At 41.3% G+C, this 20,106-nt stretch overlaps 1 protein-coding gene across 1 annotated transcript in view; it reads left to right on the top strand.

Annotated features, from left to right (window-relative positions):
• The window catches only part of LOC134022597 (AT-rich interactive domain-containing protein 5B-like), a 46,739-nt gene that overhangs the window by 15,404 nt on the left and 11,229 nt on the right, over positions 1–20,106 (top strand). Inside the window, exons 4-8 of the mRNA XM_062464234.1 lie at positions 3,056–3,286; positions 13,985–14,121; positions 14,369–14,660; positions 18,944–18,996; positions 19,838–19,935. Of these exons, the coding sequence (XP_062320218.1) occupies positions 3,056–3,286; positions 13,985–14,121; positions 14,369–14,660; positions 18,944–18,996; positions 19,838–19,935 (811 nt within the window). The remainder of the gene's footprint in view (positions 1–3,055; positions 3,287–13,984; positions 14,122–14,368; positions 14,661–18,943; positions 18,997–19,837; positions 19,936–20,106) is intronic.

Genomic DNA, 20,106 nt, shown 5'->3' with positions numbered 1-20,106 from the left:
GGGCAACCTCTGAAATCAATACAGAGGCGAGTAGCAAAACGGCAAAGGATGGAGGAAGAATACTGAAAGAGTTCTCCCCTCCTCTCCCCTCCTCTCCCCTCCTCTCCCCTCCTCTCCTCTCCCTTCCTCTCCTCTCCTTTCCTTTCCTTTCCTTTCCTCTCCTATCCTCTTTTCTCTCCTCTAGTGTACAGTATTTGTTTTCTCCAGTTTCAGTAAGAAAGAGTTCCTTTTGATTATGTGGCTGTACATAAGCTCTTCATTCAGTTTTGATATATTGTGTGTATAAAATTGTTAAATCAAATATGAATGTGACGTTATTGACTCATGCATGAGCCCAACAACATTAAGACCCAGTAAATTCCTTGGCTGCTTAGATAATGTGGAAATGTCGACAACAGCAAATTTCGGCCGAGTGAGTGATTCAGTGCCGAGCGGGTGACAGATAGTATGAGAATAATGGTTTTCAGCATTTTCCCCCCCTGCGAACAGAACTGTGTTTGCAGCGCTTGAAAGATCCTGTCAGAGTTCATGCCCGGTTTAAGGGTTTTATGCTTGTTCAAATGTTAGCCAGAGAGTTAACATGAGCTAAATTTGCTGTGGACATTTGATTTGTCTCTTTCTTGTTGAGACAAGTTATTCACGTGGCTGAAAATAGACTTTGCAGTGCTGTTCACACTATGCTCCACCTCCTTACACATACTATACTGCTACATTGGGAGTCAGATGGCTGAGTGGTGAGGGAGTCGGGCTAGTAATCTGAAGGTTGCCAGTTCGATTCCCAGCCGTGCCAAATGACGTTGTGTCCTTGGGCAAGGCACTTCACCCTACTTGCTTCGGGGGGAATGTCCCTGTACTTACTGTAAGTCGCTCTGGATAAGAGCATCTGCTAAATGACTAAATGTAAATGTACATTGAATGTGTTCATACTGCAGCGCTGTCAGTAGATGCTCAATGCATATTTGAATGTTCATAGGACCATGAATGTTCCCACAGCGAATTCAACACATCAATGATGCTATCAAACGTGATATTATTAACAAAAGATGTTACAGGTACAGCATCTGTCAGTCCAAGAGAAGTATTGCCTTCACGCTCTTTAATTCCTCAACAAGAAATTACTATTCATTCACTGGAGGCCTGTAGTTTCCATATGATTGGTTTTTGCTTGTATAATATTCTCCAAATGTTCCTTAGACGGTCTTGGATGCCTGCCATGAATGGTGAGTGTCTTGAATGAGTGGTTATGATATCAGGTGTCCCTCTATGTTGTGTATGATCATGACACAAAAGCTGTGTTGAGTTTATGAGGTTTGTGATGGCTTTACAATGTGTTCCTACCACAGTCTGCTACACAGTTGTTTAATCATCACTATAGGGCCTCTAAAAGACCCACACAATACGTTGCTTGGTCAATAGTATGAGAGAGAGAGAGAGAGAGAGAGAGAGAGAGAGAGAGAGAGAGAGAGAGAGAGAGAGAGAGAGAGAGAGAGAGAGAGATGAAAAGAGATAAAGAGGGAAAACGGAGGGGTACGAAGAATGTGACAGAGATATTGCATAATGTTCCTTTTTCTGTGTCTTTCAACTCTCAAGTGACCCAAGCTAGATACCCAGCCAATTAAAATGCTTATGTAAAGATAAGGACGCCATTTATTTAGATAGGTCATACTCTGTGAACAATGTAATTTAGAGAGTACAAATGCTGTGTGTACATTAGGCTACACACGCACGCACACACACACAAACAGCACTTAATGCTTAAATTGAGTCTAATCAAGTGAATGGTTCAAGGATCCTCACGAGAGAAGCAGGTCTGGTGGTAGCTGGTTATAATAAAAGTCTTGACATTTGGATATATAAAAGCCTTTGCCACTATGCCTTAATGGTGTGTGACAGCTGAAACAGCTGGTGATGAATGTGTGTGTGTGATGAGGGCCATCATAAGGAGGGGGTCTGTGTTCTCCAGTCTGTGGAGAATTGATCTGCAGTGTAGGTCCTTATCCTGCTGGACAGACCAAGTCTAACCTATAAAAGGTCTGTTTATACTGTATATAGCGTTCGTGTCATGCCTGATATTTCACAAGGCATGTCAGGATCTGAATACGGGTTGCATGGTATTGTGTGGGATTTTGCCTTCTACTTACATTTACATTTAGCAGACGCTCTTATCCAGAGCGACTTACAGTAAGTACGGGGACATTCCCCCGAGGCAAGTAGGGTGAAGTGCCTTGCCCAAGGACACAACGTCAGTTGGCATGACCGGGAATCGAACTGGCAACCTTCGGATTACTAGCCCGATTCCCTCACCGCTCAGCCAACTGACTCCCTTGTCACTTCCAATGAAATCCTAACCTAGTTGATTCAGTGTATCCAACACACTCTGGCAGGATATGTTTCAACTGTGGTTGGGCTGAGGGAGGCTGGGGGTGTGTTTGATATGTATATGTCAACAGTTTCTTGTTTGGACTTGGCATACCTGTTTTTTACATCCCCATATACCATAGAATACATTAGATGTTTTTCCCCTTTAATAAAGGTAATGATTTGTGTAGCATGTGTGACGTCATGGATTGTGATGGATCGAGGGTAGGTTTTCTCTTTCACAAGGTTGCCACATGTTGTCTCCTTACTGCAGGAGTCAGAACGACAACACTGCCCTCGGGGAGAATTTCTCCTGCACTTGTTTCCCTTAAAGTGAGCCATCTCTGGTAAACCGTCCGCTTTAACCAGCTTGTTAAAGCTTGTCAGTCGAAACGTGAAAATCCACGAGCTTACCTTGACATTCTGTTGCCCTTTTGGTTCCGCTGTTATACGCAGTGATATGTCATGCTATATATATATATATATATATATATATATATATATATATATATACACACAGCCTAAGATAAAGAGAGGGTTGAGATAATTTGCATTGACACTCACATCATTGAAGTGTTAGGTTAACATGGCCAGTGGGGTGGTAGGCTGACATTTCAACCCAGGTTGAATGTAATAAATACATGCTAAATAATAATATAATAATATATATTTTTTGAATGTTTTGTTATTCTCTCAGGTCAGGAAGACGATGGCAGAAAGGTTCTGGTGCTGAGCTACCCCCAGTACTGTCGGCACCGCTCGGTCCTGGCCCGCCTCAGGGAGCAGCCGTCTGCCCTGCTGACGGACCACACCGTCTTGGCGCTTGGCGGCATCGCGTCCCTCCACGGCAACGCACGCATCCTGTACTGCAGGGATACCTTCGAGCACCCGACGCTGCTCCAGAACGAGAGCGTGTGTGACGAGTTCGGTAAGTTTCCAGATACATTTAGTCATTTAGCAGACGCTCTTATCCAGAGCGACTTACAGTAAGTACAGGGACATCCCCCCCTGAGGCAAGTAGGGTGAAGTGCCTTGCCCAAGGACACAGCGTCATTTGGCACGGCCGGGAATCAAACCGGCAACAGCCCGACTCCCTAACCGCTCAGCCATCTGACCCCCCAGAAATAGATCATTGGCCGGTTTATTGACCGAGTCGCTTCATAAATTGGAATGAAATTGACCCAATCAGTAGATCAGCACAGCTAATGAGCGTCCCTGTCTGACTGACCTGAAGATAAGATCTCTCATCAGCACTCAACTTAGTTTATTAAACAGAGCTGTATTCTTTTTCAATTCACTTAAAATATTGGAAGGTCCAAAAAGTAGTTGTCGTTCCCAGTTAGCTGGCTGACTGGTTGGGTAATTTGAGTTTCGAGAGAGCAGCAAAGGTGAGGGGAAACAGTTTTATTCATCGGAAAATATGTTCTGACTAGCAAGCCCAACACCCTGTTGCTGTTGCTTATTCACTTGGCTCATAATACTATATAATACAAGTCTTTTCAGACTGACTGAAGGTGTCTGAAAAGCTGCTAGGTAAACAACAATTTTCCTGAATAAACCGCATAATGTGTGTTTTACTCGTGTAAGGGAAACATTACATTTGCCCATGTTTAATTCACAATTTATTGGGTTGAGTGCCAGGGGAATGTGAATACTGAATAATGGCCAGTTGTAAAAAAACAAGAAAGGGCTGTGGAGACGATTGTTTGTTCTGCTTTTTTAATGCTAATTCTGACCTTTATCTTTGGGCCAAGTCTTAGTCTGCCATTGCCCCTTGATAGAGAATCTTTTTTCTAATTCACAAAAGTATGTCACCCTTCTCAGGGTGGGGGTGGCAGAGTTAGGGGCTGGAGGAGCCGCATGTCTTTGCAGAGTTTCTGTTCCGCTGTAGTGTAATTGGAACAGAGCTTTAAAGAGCTTGGTGGAGGAGTGGGTTTTTTCATTTACAAGAACCTTGAGGACATATTTGGATATGAGCACCTAATAGAAATGTACTCTTGTATCTGCGCAAACATGTACTTGTTGTAGTTAGGGAAACATAACATAAGTTAGCATCATTTAGCATCCTGTACTTGTTGTGTGATTCGTTTTCATGTCTGACGTTGTTGGGTGATAATGTGAAAGAGACTGTTGCATAATGTTATCACAATTCTGGATAACATTTCCATGTAAGAACCACATGTATAATAGGTTTGACATGAATCATTACATAACAGGATAAATTGTGTTTTAAGTAGAAGCAATTACTATGCATAGAAATGAAGAGGGGAAATAGCTTTGTTCAGTTTTTAAATATGGCGTTAGACACTGTGCATTGTCCTGACAATGGATTAATTACATGCCTGCATGGTAACCGCAAAAGCATGCATGTATAATATTGCTGGGCGAGTTTCCTTTCTGTTGTAATCAAAGAGAGTCTATAGTTGCTGACTTCTCTCCCCTCCCTGCCCCCACTTGTGTAGAAACCTAACACCCATGTGTGCACATTGCTTAAATCAACAGTATTTTGAAAGCTGGTGAGGCAATCATGTTTTTGCTATAGCCTCCCTTTCTCATTCGCCCTACATTCCAACTCTCAAGCACAAGGAAACAGAATCAATATCTTTTATGTTCCATCAGTGTTTTTAGTTTCACTGTTGCTGTTTGATGTTTATTAAAAGGGGGGGAATTTTCTGGGATCCATCGGAATCCTTTTTGTAATCCTCTTGTGGGGAGGAGAGAAATAGAGAAAAAAATAAGATTTATTGCTTTATATGTTAATGCTCTCCAGATGCATGTGTTCTAAACAGATTGGGGGAATGGAGGTCTATTTTTAAAAGTGGTTGTGAAATTCAGGGGTTAGTCATAGCAAAGTGTAAAGGCTGGTTATGTTCCGAGGGCAGCCCAGCGTGGCCAGTATGGGGACTGAATGTAAACAGTCTGATAAGGGAGTGATTTCCTTTGTGTGCTTGTGTCACTCCCCTTCACTGGATCCCAGTGGAGCTGCAGATTGCTTACGACAGAACAATTTTTATCCTCTCTAAACTGTTAGCAACATGGAGCTGGTTTGCCGTGTTGAAATCACACTGTGTGACCTGAGCTTTGGTGAAGGTTTGATGCTATCATGAATGCTTTATTCCTCCTGAGCTTACATCAGGTTGTGCAGGATGTGCAGCGTCTATCCTATAGCAACCGGCACTGTGCTCATACTTGGTGAATCACTAAGTGATTTTTCTTTATAGTTGTGTAATCCACGCATTCAATCATTGATGTGTCACATCATTGAGACATAGGTTCTGAGGAAGGAGGAAGAGTCACTGAAAAGATTTCCATGCTAACAAGAAGCTGACATTCATATGGCATTAAAAATAAAAGCATTTTCAGCCCTCTGATAGAATTAGCCTGACCATGTGGTGAATCATGATATTCCCTATTTTTCTGTTGTAATTGGAAACATGCAAGCTATCCAGATGGGCATTATTACCATAATTTCCCCTGTAAACAGCCTCAGAGAGATCTATACCATTTATCTGGGCATAGAGAGAGAGAGAGTGATATTGAGAGAGCAAGAGAGAGAGATAGAATATTCTACCAGGAGTTTGATATGGATTTGCTCCTGCAGTAAATGCAGTAACATGTTCCATTGAGGCTACAGAGGCATGCTGGGACCTGGAGTCCACTAAGTAATCTCACTGACTAACTGTAGAAGATATTTACTGAACCCCTGAAGTCTCCATTGAAGTTAATGGTGAGAGTGCTCTCTAATACCTCCCTATGATAAAGAAGCTTGTGTAAGCCTTGGTGTTAAGTGGTGCAGGTAGGGGCATGTTGGTCTTTTCTGAACCTAGATTATGTGTAACTTCAAAAACCTGAGACAAACACTGACATGCCTGCAGTCTCATTCCTCTTGACATGCACAATACAAGAAAGAGGATTGTGTGTTGTTTAGTGAAGGGAACATTTTGTCATTTCTCGTAGGAACAAATTGCTCCATAACCAGACAAAAGGCAGTGGAAAAACATGCGCTGGCCTATTTAAAATGATTATTTATAATCACCATGCTCCACTGCTTACATACGTAGATCACTCTAATTGACAAAGTCGTAATGATAGGTCCTTGGTTAACTCAATCCCATCTCGTGTAACTGGAGCGTTATCTATTAGAATACATCTATTTTATTGATGCATGGGTGTGTTTATCCTTGCATTCATTTATTTATAGGGCGCTGTGATTTCCCCCTCCTCACTGTAATGAATAGCATAAGCTTCGAAGCTTGTCCTCTGCTTTTTCAGTAGTTCTATTCAAAACAGATTGTTTGATTTCCATAAAGCCCCAGCCCCATTTAGTTTTTGTTTCACTCTGTCAATACCAATAATCTGGAAATGTTTTTGAAGGTTAGCCCGTTTTTAGCAAATCCCATATTACGTAATTTCTTTTTGTCTGTTTTACATTCGCACTCGTTGGAACGACAGGCCATATTTGGTCTGGTCTGTCTGTGTGCAGTTAGCTTTACTTTCATCCCTTAAAGGGATTTTTACTCTCTTAAACAATGGCCATTGACAGTCAGTCACAAGACCTCAGACACAACTTAAAACTACATGTAAACTTTCTAGACATGTCATCTGCTGTGTATTTTTAGTAGGGGTGGGTATCTTTTGGTACGATACGATAAACAATAGATTCACGACTTTTCCAAGATTTTAGAATAAAAAATAACATATATATTTATTTATTTTTATCGATTTTTTAATTTTGTTAATCGATGTGAATCGCTAGAAGACTGAATCGTGATTCGAATGTGAATCGATTTTTTCAATTATTTATTTCCCACCCCTAATTTTTAGACATAGGAGCAGTTTGAATGTATACATTTCATATGGTAGCTTTCGTTTGACAACATGGCATCAATTGTGCGTTTCTGCTAAGAAGAAGAGATGGATTTATATTTATGAACTGTAGCCAGTGCCTTTGGTGTGTTGCAATCACACCCCATGTCATGATTTAAATGAGATTTGATGTTATCAAGTTCTTGCAGTGTCAAAGGTCACCGTATTTCTCAATCCGGCTGGCAGTACAGCCCCGGTTGAAAGCTTGCATAGTCTAGAGGATGATATGTATTAATGAGGACCAGTCGATGACTTGCCACAGAGATCAAGAGTGTCTCACATGAGCTGAGGAGAAGAACACATAGAAGAAAAAAGAGATAGAAACCGAATTAAATGAAGAAAGGATACATAGCAAAAAAAAAATATTCACGTGATGAGGCAGTGTACGTGATTACATACCGTGTTCAGTATCTTGCATTCATTTTCGAGGAGAAGAATTTATTTCTCATTGTAATGAGTAACGCTTGATACTGTACATACATACATTAATAACATAGTTGAATTGCAAAGCTTTCGTGTACTGGCTTTTTATGAGGTTTTCTCAGCAGTAAGCACACAAATATTCACAAATATTCACACCCTCAACACACTCCCATCCAGTGAGAATGATTTCATAATCCTTGCAATAATAAACTTCTTTGAACAGTTTAATTGGCTCTTCCTGGAATCGCTCCGTTTCACTTCATTTGATCTGATGAAAGAGTAATGTTCTCTCCCGAGGGGGCACATGCAAAACAACATCGCATAAATAACACTGCCATTTGCAAATGACTGCAATGATAAACAAGGAAAATAAATTCAGGCGCACTTCTGCCAATTCCTCCTCAAATTGCTTTTATGTTTATTTGTTAATCACGTTAGTTAGCAAATCTGTGTTTTTAAATGAATGCAATATTACTTCTTGGATAGTTGATATAACTGGTACATACAGTAAGAGTTATGTATACCAGAGGGTCGCGCCGATTTGGCAGCGTACTAAAAACATTCCCGACATACGATCTGTTCAAATTCACACATGCTGATGTGCTATGTTAGACAGGACTGTGAATAGCCTCTACGTCATGGATTGGCCAGTAGTGGATACTTATTCAGGTATCTGGTGGACGTCGCATTAAAATAGAGACGTGGACTTGATCATGGAAGAGATCGTGATCTTGGAGGGAAACATGAACCTCAGTGTCATTATCGGCCACATCAGTCACAACAGTACAGCTCTCTCTCGAATACCCTGTCAAATATCTGCTGACTTAATAAGTTATCACTGACTAACCCTCGTTGGAGAGAATACAAACTATTGTGGATGTTTGCATATCTGCTGACTAATTGGTAATGGTTGTGTGTGAGTGTGATAATGTCATGGCCATATGACATTGAGTCTACACCCCCTTACCCCCTCTTTGCCTCCACACACACTAAACCCAACCTGCTGTGGTTTTACACATTAGTGTTCTGTAGCTCCAAAAACAGGCAGATTCATTCTGTGTCCACCTGTAAAAAAGCTTAGAGGGAGTCAGAACTGAAAAATAACTATTTAATATCCTATAAACACACACGCTGAGATTGGGCTTGTTGCCATGGGGACCGGAGTCCAAACTGCCCTGCTGTTTTGACAGCATTTTCGATGATGATTGATAATTACTACCTGTTTTTTTGTCCTCATCTTCACTAAACATATGGCTGGATTTGCCCTCCACAATATATCTGTCAAATTGTTCCCTTTCATAATAGGTTTTTAATGTTCCACGCGCACAGACATTTGTTGGGTAGGCATAGCAATCATTTTGTCTTGTAATTACATTTGCTCACTCTGTGATAGAAGTTGCCAGAAATAGAATCGATTTCAGGATGAATTGATGTGACCCATCTAATATGGTGGCAGAATTTCATTTGCAAATTGCTAAAACAAACAGGAGACGAACATGTTGTGACGGTGATAGCCGCATATTAAAATTAGAGTACTTGATAATGGCGGTTGTAGCAATGGCTTTTTATTCAGTGGAGACCCAATCTAGTCCATCCATTTCTGAGATGAGAACATTATGTTGTGATGCATGTTATCTTCCATAAACACTATGATTATCAAACAATTTTAGGCAATCTCATCACAGTACCCTTTTAGAAAAATACATTGACTTAAAAGTATCAAACGACATATCCACAACTTGCTATACCCCACGACGTCTTTGTTCAATGTGCAGAACCCGTCCTCCCTTCCTGTGCCTACACAGTGTGTACGTATCCCACTGTGCATGAAGTACAGGGTGAGTGAGGTCTAGTACATTACGAAGACCAGAGGTCTGAATGCTAAGTGCTGTTGGTATGAAGGTGTGTACTGCACACACAAGACTAGAAGGAGACACTCAACAAGAGTTGCATGCATAGGAGGTTCTGCCGGAGAGATAATGATCGTGTTCTTCTGCCAGTTGCATCCCCAGGGGAATAGGATCTCAAGTGGAATGAGAAGGACAATAGAACAATTTGATCAAATAGTGGTTTGGGATATTGTCCATCTATGTAAAACGTAAGAGTAGAGAAGGGTGAATTTTGCGGGGCGATTTATGGTATCAGTCAAGCATAAACACATTTAAAGAGTGACCATCTTATAGTCGAAGTCAAGTACTGTATGTGTATTAAAATCTGTGCACAGTATGTGCGTGTGAAAGGAAGATTCCAGTTCCTGGGCTGGCCACCTTGAGGCTGTTTACATGAGATTTACTTGATTTGTAAACGTTATTTGGTTTACTCCCCCATGTAACACAGTGTTGTGTCCTTGATGGAGTTCCTCTTCTTACACAACATATTCAGACACTGTGATGGGGTCATGTTGTGGGATCTATAATCCAGAAAGACTCAATGTCTCGTGTGGTATATCAACACACACGTTGATCACCAGGCACAAGCTCATTAACGCGTCATTAACCGGGTAAAAATCCATTGTCACCTTGGGAACACAGTTAGTTCCCACCATTGCAAATAAATTACCAGCAATGATTTTGGCATATGTAAAAGTCAGAGTCAATCGTCAAGTCTAGTTTTGCTGCTTGTTTCTTGTTCTCTGTGTCAGAGGGTGGAGTGCATGTGCAGAATGTTGGAGGCAAATTGGCAAACAGAAGTCATGAATAATGGCCGCTCACTAAGAGATAATGGAAATGAACAGGAGACTGTGTATGCAAATCCTCCTCTCTTTCAACCTCCACCTTTCACTTCCTCCATTTTACCGTCATTTAAGTATCTCTGTCATTTTCTCAGTCTTTCTCTCTCTCTCTCTCTCTCTCTCTCTCAGCCCCCCCCCCCCCCCCCATATTTTCCTTACTGGGTAATGGACAACCAGGGCAATACCTTGGAGGGAAATTTTGCATGCTTGACATAATTTGGATGGGTTTGTGTGTTAACAGCATCCCCTGCCTTGGCTAAGAATAAGCGTACCACATTCCTCATTAAATTTAGAAGAGCTCCCAGCCATACAATAATGTGCTCTTTTGTGATGCCAGTTAACTAAGTGTTTTCATGTGTACGCCATACCAAGCGCTCTCTCTGATTGTGTTTGACCACATTAACTGTACAAATAACACCTTCATCTGGTATCGTTTTGCAGAAAAAATGTGTATTTATGTATATTTTGATCCTAGTAAGTAGGTCATTTTGTATATGTGTATATCTGTTCCATTTATATATATACAGTATATATATAATTCTTTTATAAATTCCTAGGAATATTATCATAGTTATTATTACGATATGTGACCCATTTCACTGTCAGTATTTTATATATGGTTGTCATGGAAATACGCCAAAGGGCACAGTAGAGAAATAATAACTCCCCTGTCAGGTGCCACAGTGAAAATTATGGGCATGTCAGACAAGTCTGATATTGGCTGCTGTTCATAACTTAATAACACAGGTCTAATGTGCAGTTCACCCACACGCTAATATCTCTTTTGACACAGCCGAAATAGAGGTTGACTTTAAATAGGGCACTAGCCTTGTTTTTTTTCTCTAATTCTGTTATCCTAATAACACTTGACTTGATGTCAGTGCTTAAGTGGTTTTCAACCAGAGGGACAAAGCATGTTTTTCTACAGAGCTGACAGCCATTTTCCTTGTGGTTTGCTCCTGTTCATTTGAACTCTGACCCAATTTGTGTCACCAGGGCTTGGAGGAAAACCCATCCTTTTTCTTTTTTCTTTCTGCGAAATATGTCAAAAGACTCATTGGCATTATTTAGACATCATTGCTATACAGAGGTTTCTTCTGCTGATTTGGTTATAGAATCATGTGGGAATAAAAACCGACAAGTTGCTATTTCGGACTGGTAAAGTCAAAGTGGCTCCTTGCGTCAGCATTCCTTCAGTGAAGGGGGGCAGCTAATTTGTATGTGGTCGAGAAATCGTTTTAGCGAGCGCAGCAGCATTTTAACTCGACGTTGCAGTGGGGAGCAGCGCTGTATCTTTGTTGCGTTGCTTGCAGCACTTTTCCACGGTTCCGATCTAAATGATTTATTCTGACAGAAGGATGACCTTCTGCCCATTAAAGCAATTAGCTGAAGCTTTCATGGTCATATCCAGTACTGTATAAGAGGTGTGTGCTATTGTTGAGCCCACAGAGAGTTCTATTTTCAAATCAACCAGTGTTGAGTGGTAGACTAGCTGTCAAACCAACTCTCCTGATGATGTTTCTTTCAGTTCCCCATGGCAGCACCGTCGATGTGTGGCGTCAGAAACCGTTCCAGGGGCTCTAATGGCTTTTTCAATGATAGCGTTCGCTGAATGATAATGAAGTATGGGGAGCCCTTAATTGAATTGGAAATAATTAGACAAAGCACTGTCAGACATTAAGAGGAGCATTGCAATGCATCAAAAGATCAAGTTGTCAGACTGAGCCACGCTGGTGAATTCATTGTGACTTTCATGCCTTCTGGGTTCTGCTCAATGACAAGGCGTGATGGATTTAACCCCCCTGGGGGGGTTAGCCTATGTGCGCCTTAGCCAAGAGGAGCTCTTTCATTCAAGGTACAAGAATACAAGGTGAGATTCTGCTGAGACCCTTTAACAGCTGTGTGCAAGTGATCCACCAGGGACCTGAACCAGCGATCCTCTCCGGTCATCTCAAGTCACGACAGTGACCCAGATAACAGTAACGGCAGAGTCATGCTGATACCTATGAGCCTGTGCATGTGCTGCACAAAGGATGTGTTTTCTGGAACAGTAGGCCATGAAGAAGGAGACGTCATTAGTTCAGTTCGGAATACTAATAAAGCCAGATTCCCTGCATTCCTTCACTTGACCTTGCGGCTCGTTCCAAGCTGACATCCAAAAGGTCCTGCCTGCTGGTTCGTCTGGCCTGGGGTTCTCTCCTCTTCTAATATGTTTCCAGCTGCTCTGAAACTAGTGTAATTAATGTTGTATAGCCGTGAGCACAGACGTATTGTGATAAAGTCATTGGGTGTTCAATAATTCCCATTTCAAATGAGCTTAGCATATCGCCACAGTTCCGCTTCGTCCAAAACACACACACATAAACAGTGAATATATATATATATATGTACTGTTTTTATTCAACCACTGTTGCTTTAACAAAATGTAATTCTCTCAAGATAATGTGTAATCTTATACCTCGAAATAGAACAAGAAATCAGGCAACTTTTTTTCTTTAGTTTTTCATAAGGAACATTTGGTGTGAAAAAAAGTGTAAACTCACCATAATGGTCTGTTATGTAATACACTCACTGTTGAGTGCAGCTCTCCATGTAACAAGGTTACAGATTGGCTTTCTAAAACAGTCCCAGATTCAGAGCATGAAGTCACTGGGGCCTACAGTACAGCTTGCCTGTTCCAGATACGACTTGGCCTGTTTAAACTAATGTCACAGAGAGAGAAAACAATCTCTGTTTGGTGACACACTCAGGTCAACTTGTAAGCATTAACTGTCGTGAGTCAGACAAAACGTTTGAAAGGAATACCATAGCACTTGATGTTATTGATAGAGTTCTGCATTATACAGAAAGAAGAAAAGAAAGAAAAACGAGAGAGAGAGAGAGAGAGAGAGAGAGAGAGAGAACAAACTAAAGGAAAATAGTATGTGCAGTATAATACTCTTCTGTTGTGAACATGCAGTTGCCAAGATTGTCACTAAAGGCCAAGTGTGGTTTTCCATGCAATTTTCTAAGGCTGTTTTGGAAATAACATGATGTGATAGGTCACTGAGTCACTATAAGTTTCACCTCCGGTAATTACTTCCTCCCCTTCCATTTCATTTAGCTTCGTTTTTTTCCTTATGAAAATGCAATCTGAGATTCCCCTCGGCTGCCTCTAACCTTGGATATGATTTAATTGTCATTGCTTTAGGAATGCTGCTGTGAAATATTTGACTGAAACTGGCTCCAATCAAGTGACTCCTTTATCCTCTGAGCATAGGTTTCTAGAAGGTCACTGCATTGCTGTTGATACTAGTTAACTTGACATGTGGGTGTACAAACAGTTGGAGGTTTTAATTACTTGATGGTGTTTTTTTTGTTCTCTATTTGTTCTCTCAAACAGATAAATCTTATCTGGCAGGTTTATATTTTTCGTATTTATCTTTAATTAACAATGTTTACAAGCTCAAATGCGAGCGCTACAGTACAGGGAGATAAAGTGACGCAAGAGTTCTTGTTTTAATAAACACATTTCATGAAAACAAAACAATCCTTTAAAAGTATTAAAGGTATTAAAGTTACTACAGCCGCTGCAACATCTCTCTAATTCTGTTGTCTTCCTCTCAGCCCCGAACCTGAAGGGTCGACCCAGGAAGAAGAAGCTGTCGGTCTCCCAGAGGAGAGACTCCCAGGGTCAAACTCAGGGGTCACAGGGGTCACTGGGGTCACAGGATTCCAGCAGCCCAGAAAAGTCCCCAACAAAGGTACAAACTCCCCTAGAAGTTGAGATTATGTTCACTTTGTTGAGTTTGGTTCAGTTCAGTTGCTAGACTGTTATTAGACTATTTTTGGTACAGTTGGAAAACCACAGGAAAACAAACCGTCTAAAAGAATGCTTTTCCGATGCTAATAACACGTTATTTTGTATGAAAGAACCAATCACCCGTGGAACCACCACCGTTCGTTGTTCAGTTTTGCCTCTGAAACTTCCTTCATTTGCATTACCCACAGATCAAAGTCAACTGCAAGCTATCCATCCCCAACATCAAGATAACAGTAGCCAAACCCAAGAGCAATAGCATCTGTAAAAAGGCCCCGGTGGAGGAGAAGGTGAAGGAGAGGGTGAAGGAAGAGAAGGAGAAGGAGAAGGAGAAGGAGAAGGAAGAGAAGGATGAGAAGAGAGAGGAGGAATCGTCAAAGGAGAGTGACGCAGAGGAGCAGGCCTTCCTGGTGGCTCTGTATGAGTACATGAAAGACAGGGAGACTCCCATTGAGAGGATCCCCTTCCTGGGGTTCAAGCAGAGTGAGTCAGGCTCTCTAACTTCTCATCCACGCTTATCATATGATATAATATCTTATTCTTAGTCTTTTACAAGACTGCTCAAACCATCAAGGTACCGGTAGTGTTTTAAACCATACGATTATATATGGGCATAAGGTCAACACATTAAACTGTCATTAACTATCATGTAACTACATACCAATAGCTAGAGTCACACTGTTGTAGTTCATTGAAATGCTGTGTAGTTACACTTTATTACGATTTAACGGCACAAGTTGTAACACTTGTGATACTTGGAAACGAGAAGGTTGGGCTTTCCAGGGATGACTGATCTTGTTTTGATCTTGTTTTAACATTGATTAACATTGATCTTGTTTTGGTAACTTGGCCTCTTTACCTCATCCACATACCCCTCACACCACTCCCCCACACTGTGGCTCAGGGCCAGAGTGGGACCCATTTTCAGCCCGGGAGTGGCCAAAACCAGACCATCTTCACCAGGGGCCGAGCCATACGTTGAACATTCAGGGCTTAGCGTGAACCTAAGACCTAGCCAAGGTTGTGATGTGAGCTGAAATCGCAACTTCTCATTATTGCACGCGCGCGTAGCAAGATCTTTTACATAAATTTCAGTGCAAAATAGTTTTTTGAGCTTTATGCAATATAAACATTACGTTGGGAGTCATATTGTTATATTTGCTGGAAATTACAACACAGATTTTTACCTGAAAGATTCGGGGCTTTTGAGAAAACATATTTTTCCCACCCTTGCAGGAACCTTGATTTATGAAGTGACAGATCTTGCTTTTTTTACCTGGCTTTTTCAGTTCCTCCTGGCATCTTTTTCCCATCCATTTTATTCTTTTCGCATCAGCTTAAACTTGCTAACTCCCTCCACAACAATAAATGATGGTTTAGGGTTGTTGCCATGGCAACAACGTTGGTACACGCGCTTGTGTTTGAGAAAGAGAGCATGTGCGACAACTGAAAACGGCACTTTTTAATGCAATGTCTGATCACGCGCTTATTTAAATTAAAACCTAGTGTAGCCTATTAGCTTATCAGTCACATAGTAACTTAACAAACTTACACATATAGTTTTATTCGGTTTGTGATAAAACAAAGAGAAAGAAGGCGATCTGCCGACCCAATTTATGAGCGGGCAGAGCGGCCCACCAAGTATTCTCCCGATTCTCCCGATGGCCACTCCGGGCCTGCTGTGCCTTCCCACACTTTTGTTATAGCTTACAATAACATTTAATGCAATTGACATAATTGACATAGCAGTTCCTATTTACCGACAGTGTTTTTACTAGAGGTATTGCAATGTGGTTGCATGGTAGTTAATGTAACCCTAATGTAAAGTGTGGCAGAATAGTATAAAGTATAGTCATCTCCCAATCTAAAAGATAATTACACAGAACCGGATGACACAGATCTGATGATTAATGACAAGGGTCAAGGTGCTGTGCTGCAGGTGTTCATATGACTAGGCAGGAACACCTGTCTTCCTGTAGCAACGTCTCACATTGGTCCAAAACACTTTCTTAGCAGTGTCGAAGCATCACAGGCAGAGTAAAACACATCAGATCAAACGAGGCATATGTAGGTCGGATGTTTCCCCTTGAAATGTCGGGCCTGCACTGTACACGTTAGGAGGAAATGCCTTTTGTAGAAAACCATGTACAGGAAGGACCATTCAACATTCGATGTGCAGCAATGCAGCATTAGGAAAGAGCAATTTGTGCATTAGGAAGATGAGTGTTTTTTTTATGACACTTTCTGTACTGTAATGCTCACTTGAAAAGCTCTTCGACACACAAAAGCTGTGGTTAACCCTGACACGAAGGCCAGAACACCATTGTACTGATATTTTGACAAATGTCATGCTCAATACAAGAGATTTTGCTGCTAAGTAGGTCATTGTGGTTGAGAAAGTATGAAAGTGTCTCGGTGTACTCTTACTGTAGTTATATCTGTCTCCTCCACAGCATTTGTGTAGCAGGCGAAACGCCGACTGTTTTACATACAGAGCATGCTTTGAATTACAAGCTCAGCCACATCATAAGAGAAGAGTCCTCATTACAGACTGGTAGTAATGCTGTTTAAACTTTGTCCTTGAATTGGCAGCAGGAATATTCAGACACATGTAAAGAGAAAGAGAGAGTTGGGGGGGGAAGCAAGTTAATATAATTATTACAACAAATCCTCAGATGGAATCAGCTATTCTTACTCCTTTTTAACCACTGCAACCGCTTTTTAAGCATCAAAGGAAAACATTTTCCGTAATGAAAATTGAAATATGTGCCTCTTTTCGTCCATTTGCTTTCATGAGTTAATCTATAATTAAGCTTAACTGCAAAGCACATGATGTTTGAATGGCATAGTAGAGTATTCCTGTCACTTTCAGTTTTATTTCCCTCCTACACTCCTGTGTGATTGTTAACACAGTCTATTCAATGACATCTTCCTTTCTCGCCTTTGGCTCTCAAATACACACACAGACAGCAACAAATCCCTCCTCACATGGAAGCTCAATACAGACCAGACAGTGGAGCACAGATAGTGAAGAAATAGTGCAGAAGACTGATCAATCAATCCCCACTTTTATTTGAATGGAGTGGGTTTTAGCTGAGAGTCTGCTTGATCTACATCCCCACAGTTCAGTCTGTTATCTGTCCGAATAGATAGGAAGCATTATGTTTAGCGGGAACTCTAGGAGGTATCCAGGTCTGCCGTTCGGCCCAGCCCAGCCCCAGACAGGAGAGAAATGCACTTCTGATGACTACAAGGCCACATGACAAAAGGCTGTTTCATTATCTTCCATTCACTTGGGTAAACAGCTACTCCCAGTAATGGCACTGCATTCCCAATGCGAGCATGAGAGGAAGATAGGAGTGGTGAAGGGTCCAGGGAGGGGTAGTTGGAAGGGTGGGAGTAAAGAATGGGGGGGGGGGGTGGTGGTTGGGAAGGCTGAGCAAGGACTAGGGAGGGAGAGAGATAGTTGAGTGTTTAAATCACATCGCACATTCTAAATGTCCTTGATCTATTATTGTTGTTGAAAATTAATTTAAATGTGCCTTTAATAGAGGTTCTTGTACCTCTCTGTCTAATTGAGGTTGTGTGTATTCAGGGGTACATTGTGTTGGCCTGTTTCGCTATCCTTATCTCTCTGATAATTACCCCTGTTGAATGGAGGGAATTAATAATAAAAAATTACAGGCACCGACACATCTAAGAAGAAGATTCTCTTTGTATTATCTCTCTTGTCTGTCCTTCCTAATTCTGGACGCCGGTGTGGTAATTACAGTCGATTCACAACAACGCAGTTAATAGGCCAGAGTAGCTCTACAGTAGGAAAACACAAAGCCGGTCTCCTCAGTTCAAATGAAAAACCCAGCCTGCTGCCTTTGTTATTCCGTGTGTGCATTGACAACAGTCGTGGAGAGGAGGGAGAAAAAAAATCAATGCTGTCAAATGCGGAGATAGGAAAATGTCATTTTGACAAATGCAAGCCTTTGTGTACGCACAGATTGAATTTTGATGGATTTCTCCCCGGGCGAGCCTATTTTTTTATTTATAGGTCTTCATATAAAAATGTTAAACAATGATGTTACAGAAAGCAGATACAAATGTCATTGTTTGGGGGGGAAATCGCACAATAACCTAAGTTCATTGTTTGCGGGTAAATACAATGTCAGATATGGAGAGATTTCAGGCTTTTATAAGGTTTTTATAAGGCAGGATTTTGATTACCTTACAATCGTTTGCGTTGCACAGTACTTCTATCCTCACATCATGTTGTCTGCCCGGGTTTGCATTGGATATAATATGCAAACTATCATTTGCATTTGTGCCTGATGTTGAGGGCGCAAATATACTTTATACTGGATGCTTATAATTATCTTGATTCATACCCATTCACTGAAGTAAGGCTCAGCTTATTGTTATAAAATGGCTAATTAGTTGGCATGTACTTGTTAACGATGTAGTTTGAAAAGCATTTACCAGAAACTGATATCGTAATGTTTATTGCGCTCATTCTGTATGTACTTCCAAGAATTCAACACAATGGTTTTAATGACAGACTTTGTTCCAAATAGTTCCTAGTGCTACTCGTTACATGTATAACTTCAGAGACAAAGAAGTCTTTCAAAGATTTTTTTTGGTGTGTCATTACCATTTTTTGCCATGATATCTTTCCTTGTAATGTCTCTACTGCAGTTTGTGATTTTGACAGTGTTATGTATCTGATGGCTAGTCTCCTTCACCATTGACCTCATTGTTTGTTGTCCTTTTAACAGTAAACCTTTGGACTATGTTTCAAGCAGCCAGAAGACTCGGGGGATATGAGTTGGTAAGTGTTTACACATGTTCTGCACCATTCCCCCCTTCATTTCAGTCTCCCTCACAGTCGTATAGTCCCAAGAAATTCTTGGTTAGCCCCACATTTCGCAAAATGATGCCGTTGTTTTAAAACCCCCTCTAAGTGGAAAACACATGTTTCTCTCCTCTGTCAGAGGAAATTGGTCAAATCTGTAACTTTTTCCCATGTTGGGGCCGTAAAGTGGACTGCTATATTCAAGTCAGATGGCAAAGAAAAGACATTTGACTTGGCAGCTGAGCTACCTGCTATTCATACAAAAAGTGTTTCCAAATCTCGAGCCTTTTGATGTGAGTTGCAAACGCCTCTGACTTCATTAGCAGCGTTAAAGTCATACAAATAGACAGCCAGCCGAACCATAAACAGGAAACGGCTCGTGTAATAGAGACTTGTTTCTTATTGGAGCGTTTTTGATCTGTTGCTGATTATCACCCTTTCATGTTTGTCTTTGTGAGCAGGAAACTGTGGTTTGTATCTGTTCAATGATGTAGCTCATCATTCAGGCAGGCAGTCAGGCTTCTAAAAGAAGCATCATAACCACAGTGTTGTCTTTGCCCCAGTTGTAGCGATGCTGTTATCCACAGCTATTATCCATAGCTTCCTCGTGCTGACAAGATTGATTACATAACAGAACAGTGTGTCTTGTGATATCAGCAGCTCACTCTGTAAAAGGATCAATACGTATCGCCCGGACATAGACATGTGTCTAAAGATGTTACTGTATGAATAACTGCATCAGGAGAAACAGTTATCTTAAGTTCTCACGCTCACTCTCTCTCTCTCTCTCTCTCTCTCTTCCTCTCTATCCTCTCAGATCACAGTTCGCCGACAGTGGAAAAATGTATACGATGAGCTGGGTGGCAACCCAGGAAGCACAAGTGCCGCCACATGTACTCGCCGTCACTACGAGAGGTGAGTTATCAGTTGGCTGGCACCTCAGCTCCCGTCTGAAGATAGTTTCTCCACATCCAACCCTGCGCATCATGTTTCCAAATGTTACATACCCTGGTGGGATACACCCAAGGCCTTTCCTCAGAAGCACACTGCATATTCATCAAGCTGTTAGTGCTACATACTGTATAT

The sequence above is a fragment of the Osmerus eperlanus genome, chromosome 6 (genome assembly GCF_963692335.1).
Source record: "Osmerus eperlanus chromosome 6, fOsmEpe2.1, whole genome shotgun sequence".
Classification (NCBI taxonomy): domain Eukaryota; kingdom Metazoa; phylum Chordata; class Actinopteri; order Osmeriformes; family Osmeridae; genus Osmerus; species Osmerus eperlanus.
The sequence above is the reverse complement of the archived record's forward strand: the minus strand, read 5'-3'. Positions and strand labels throughout refer to the sequence as shown.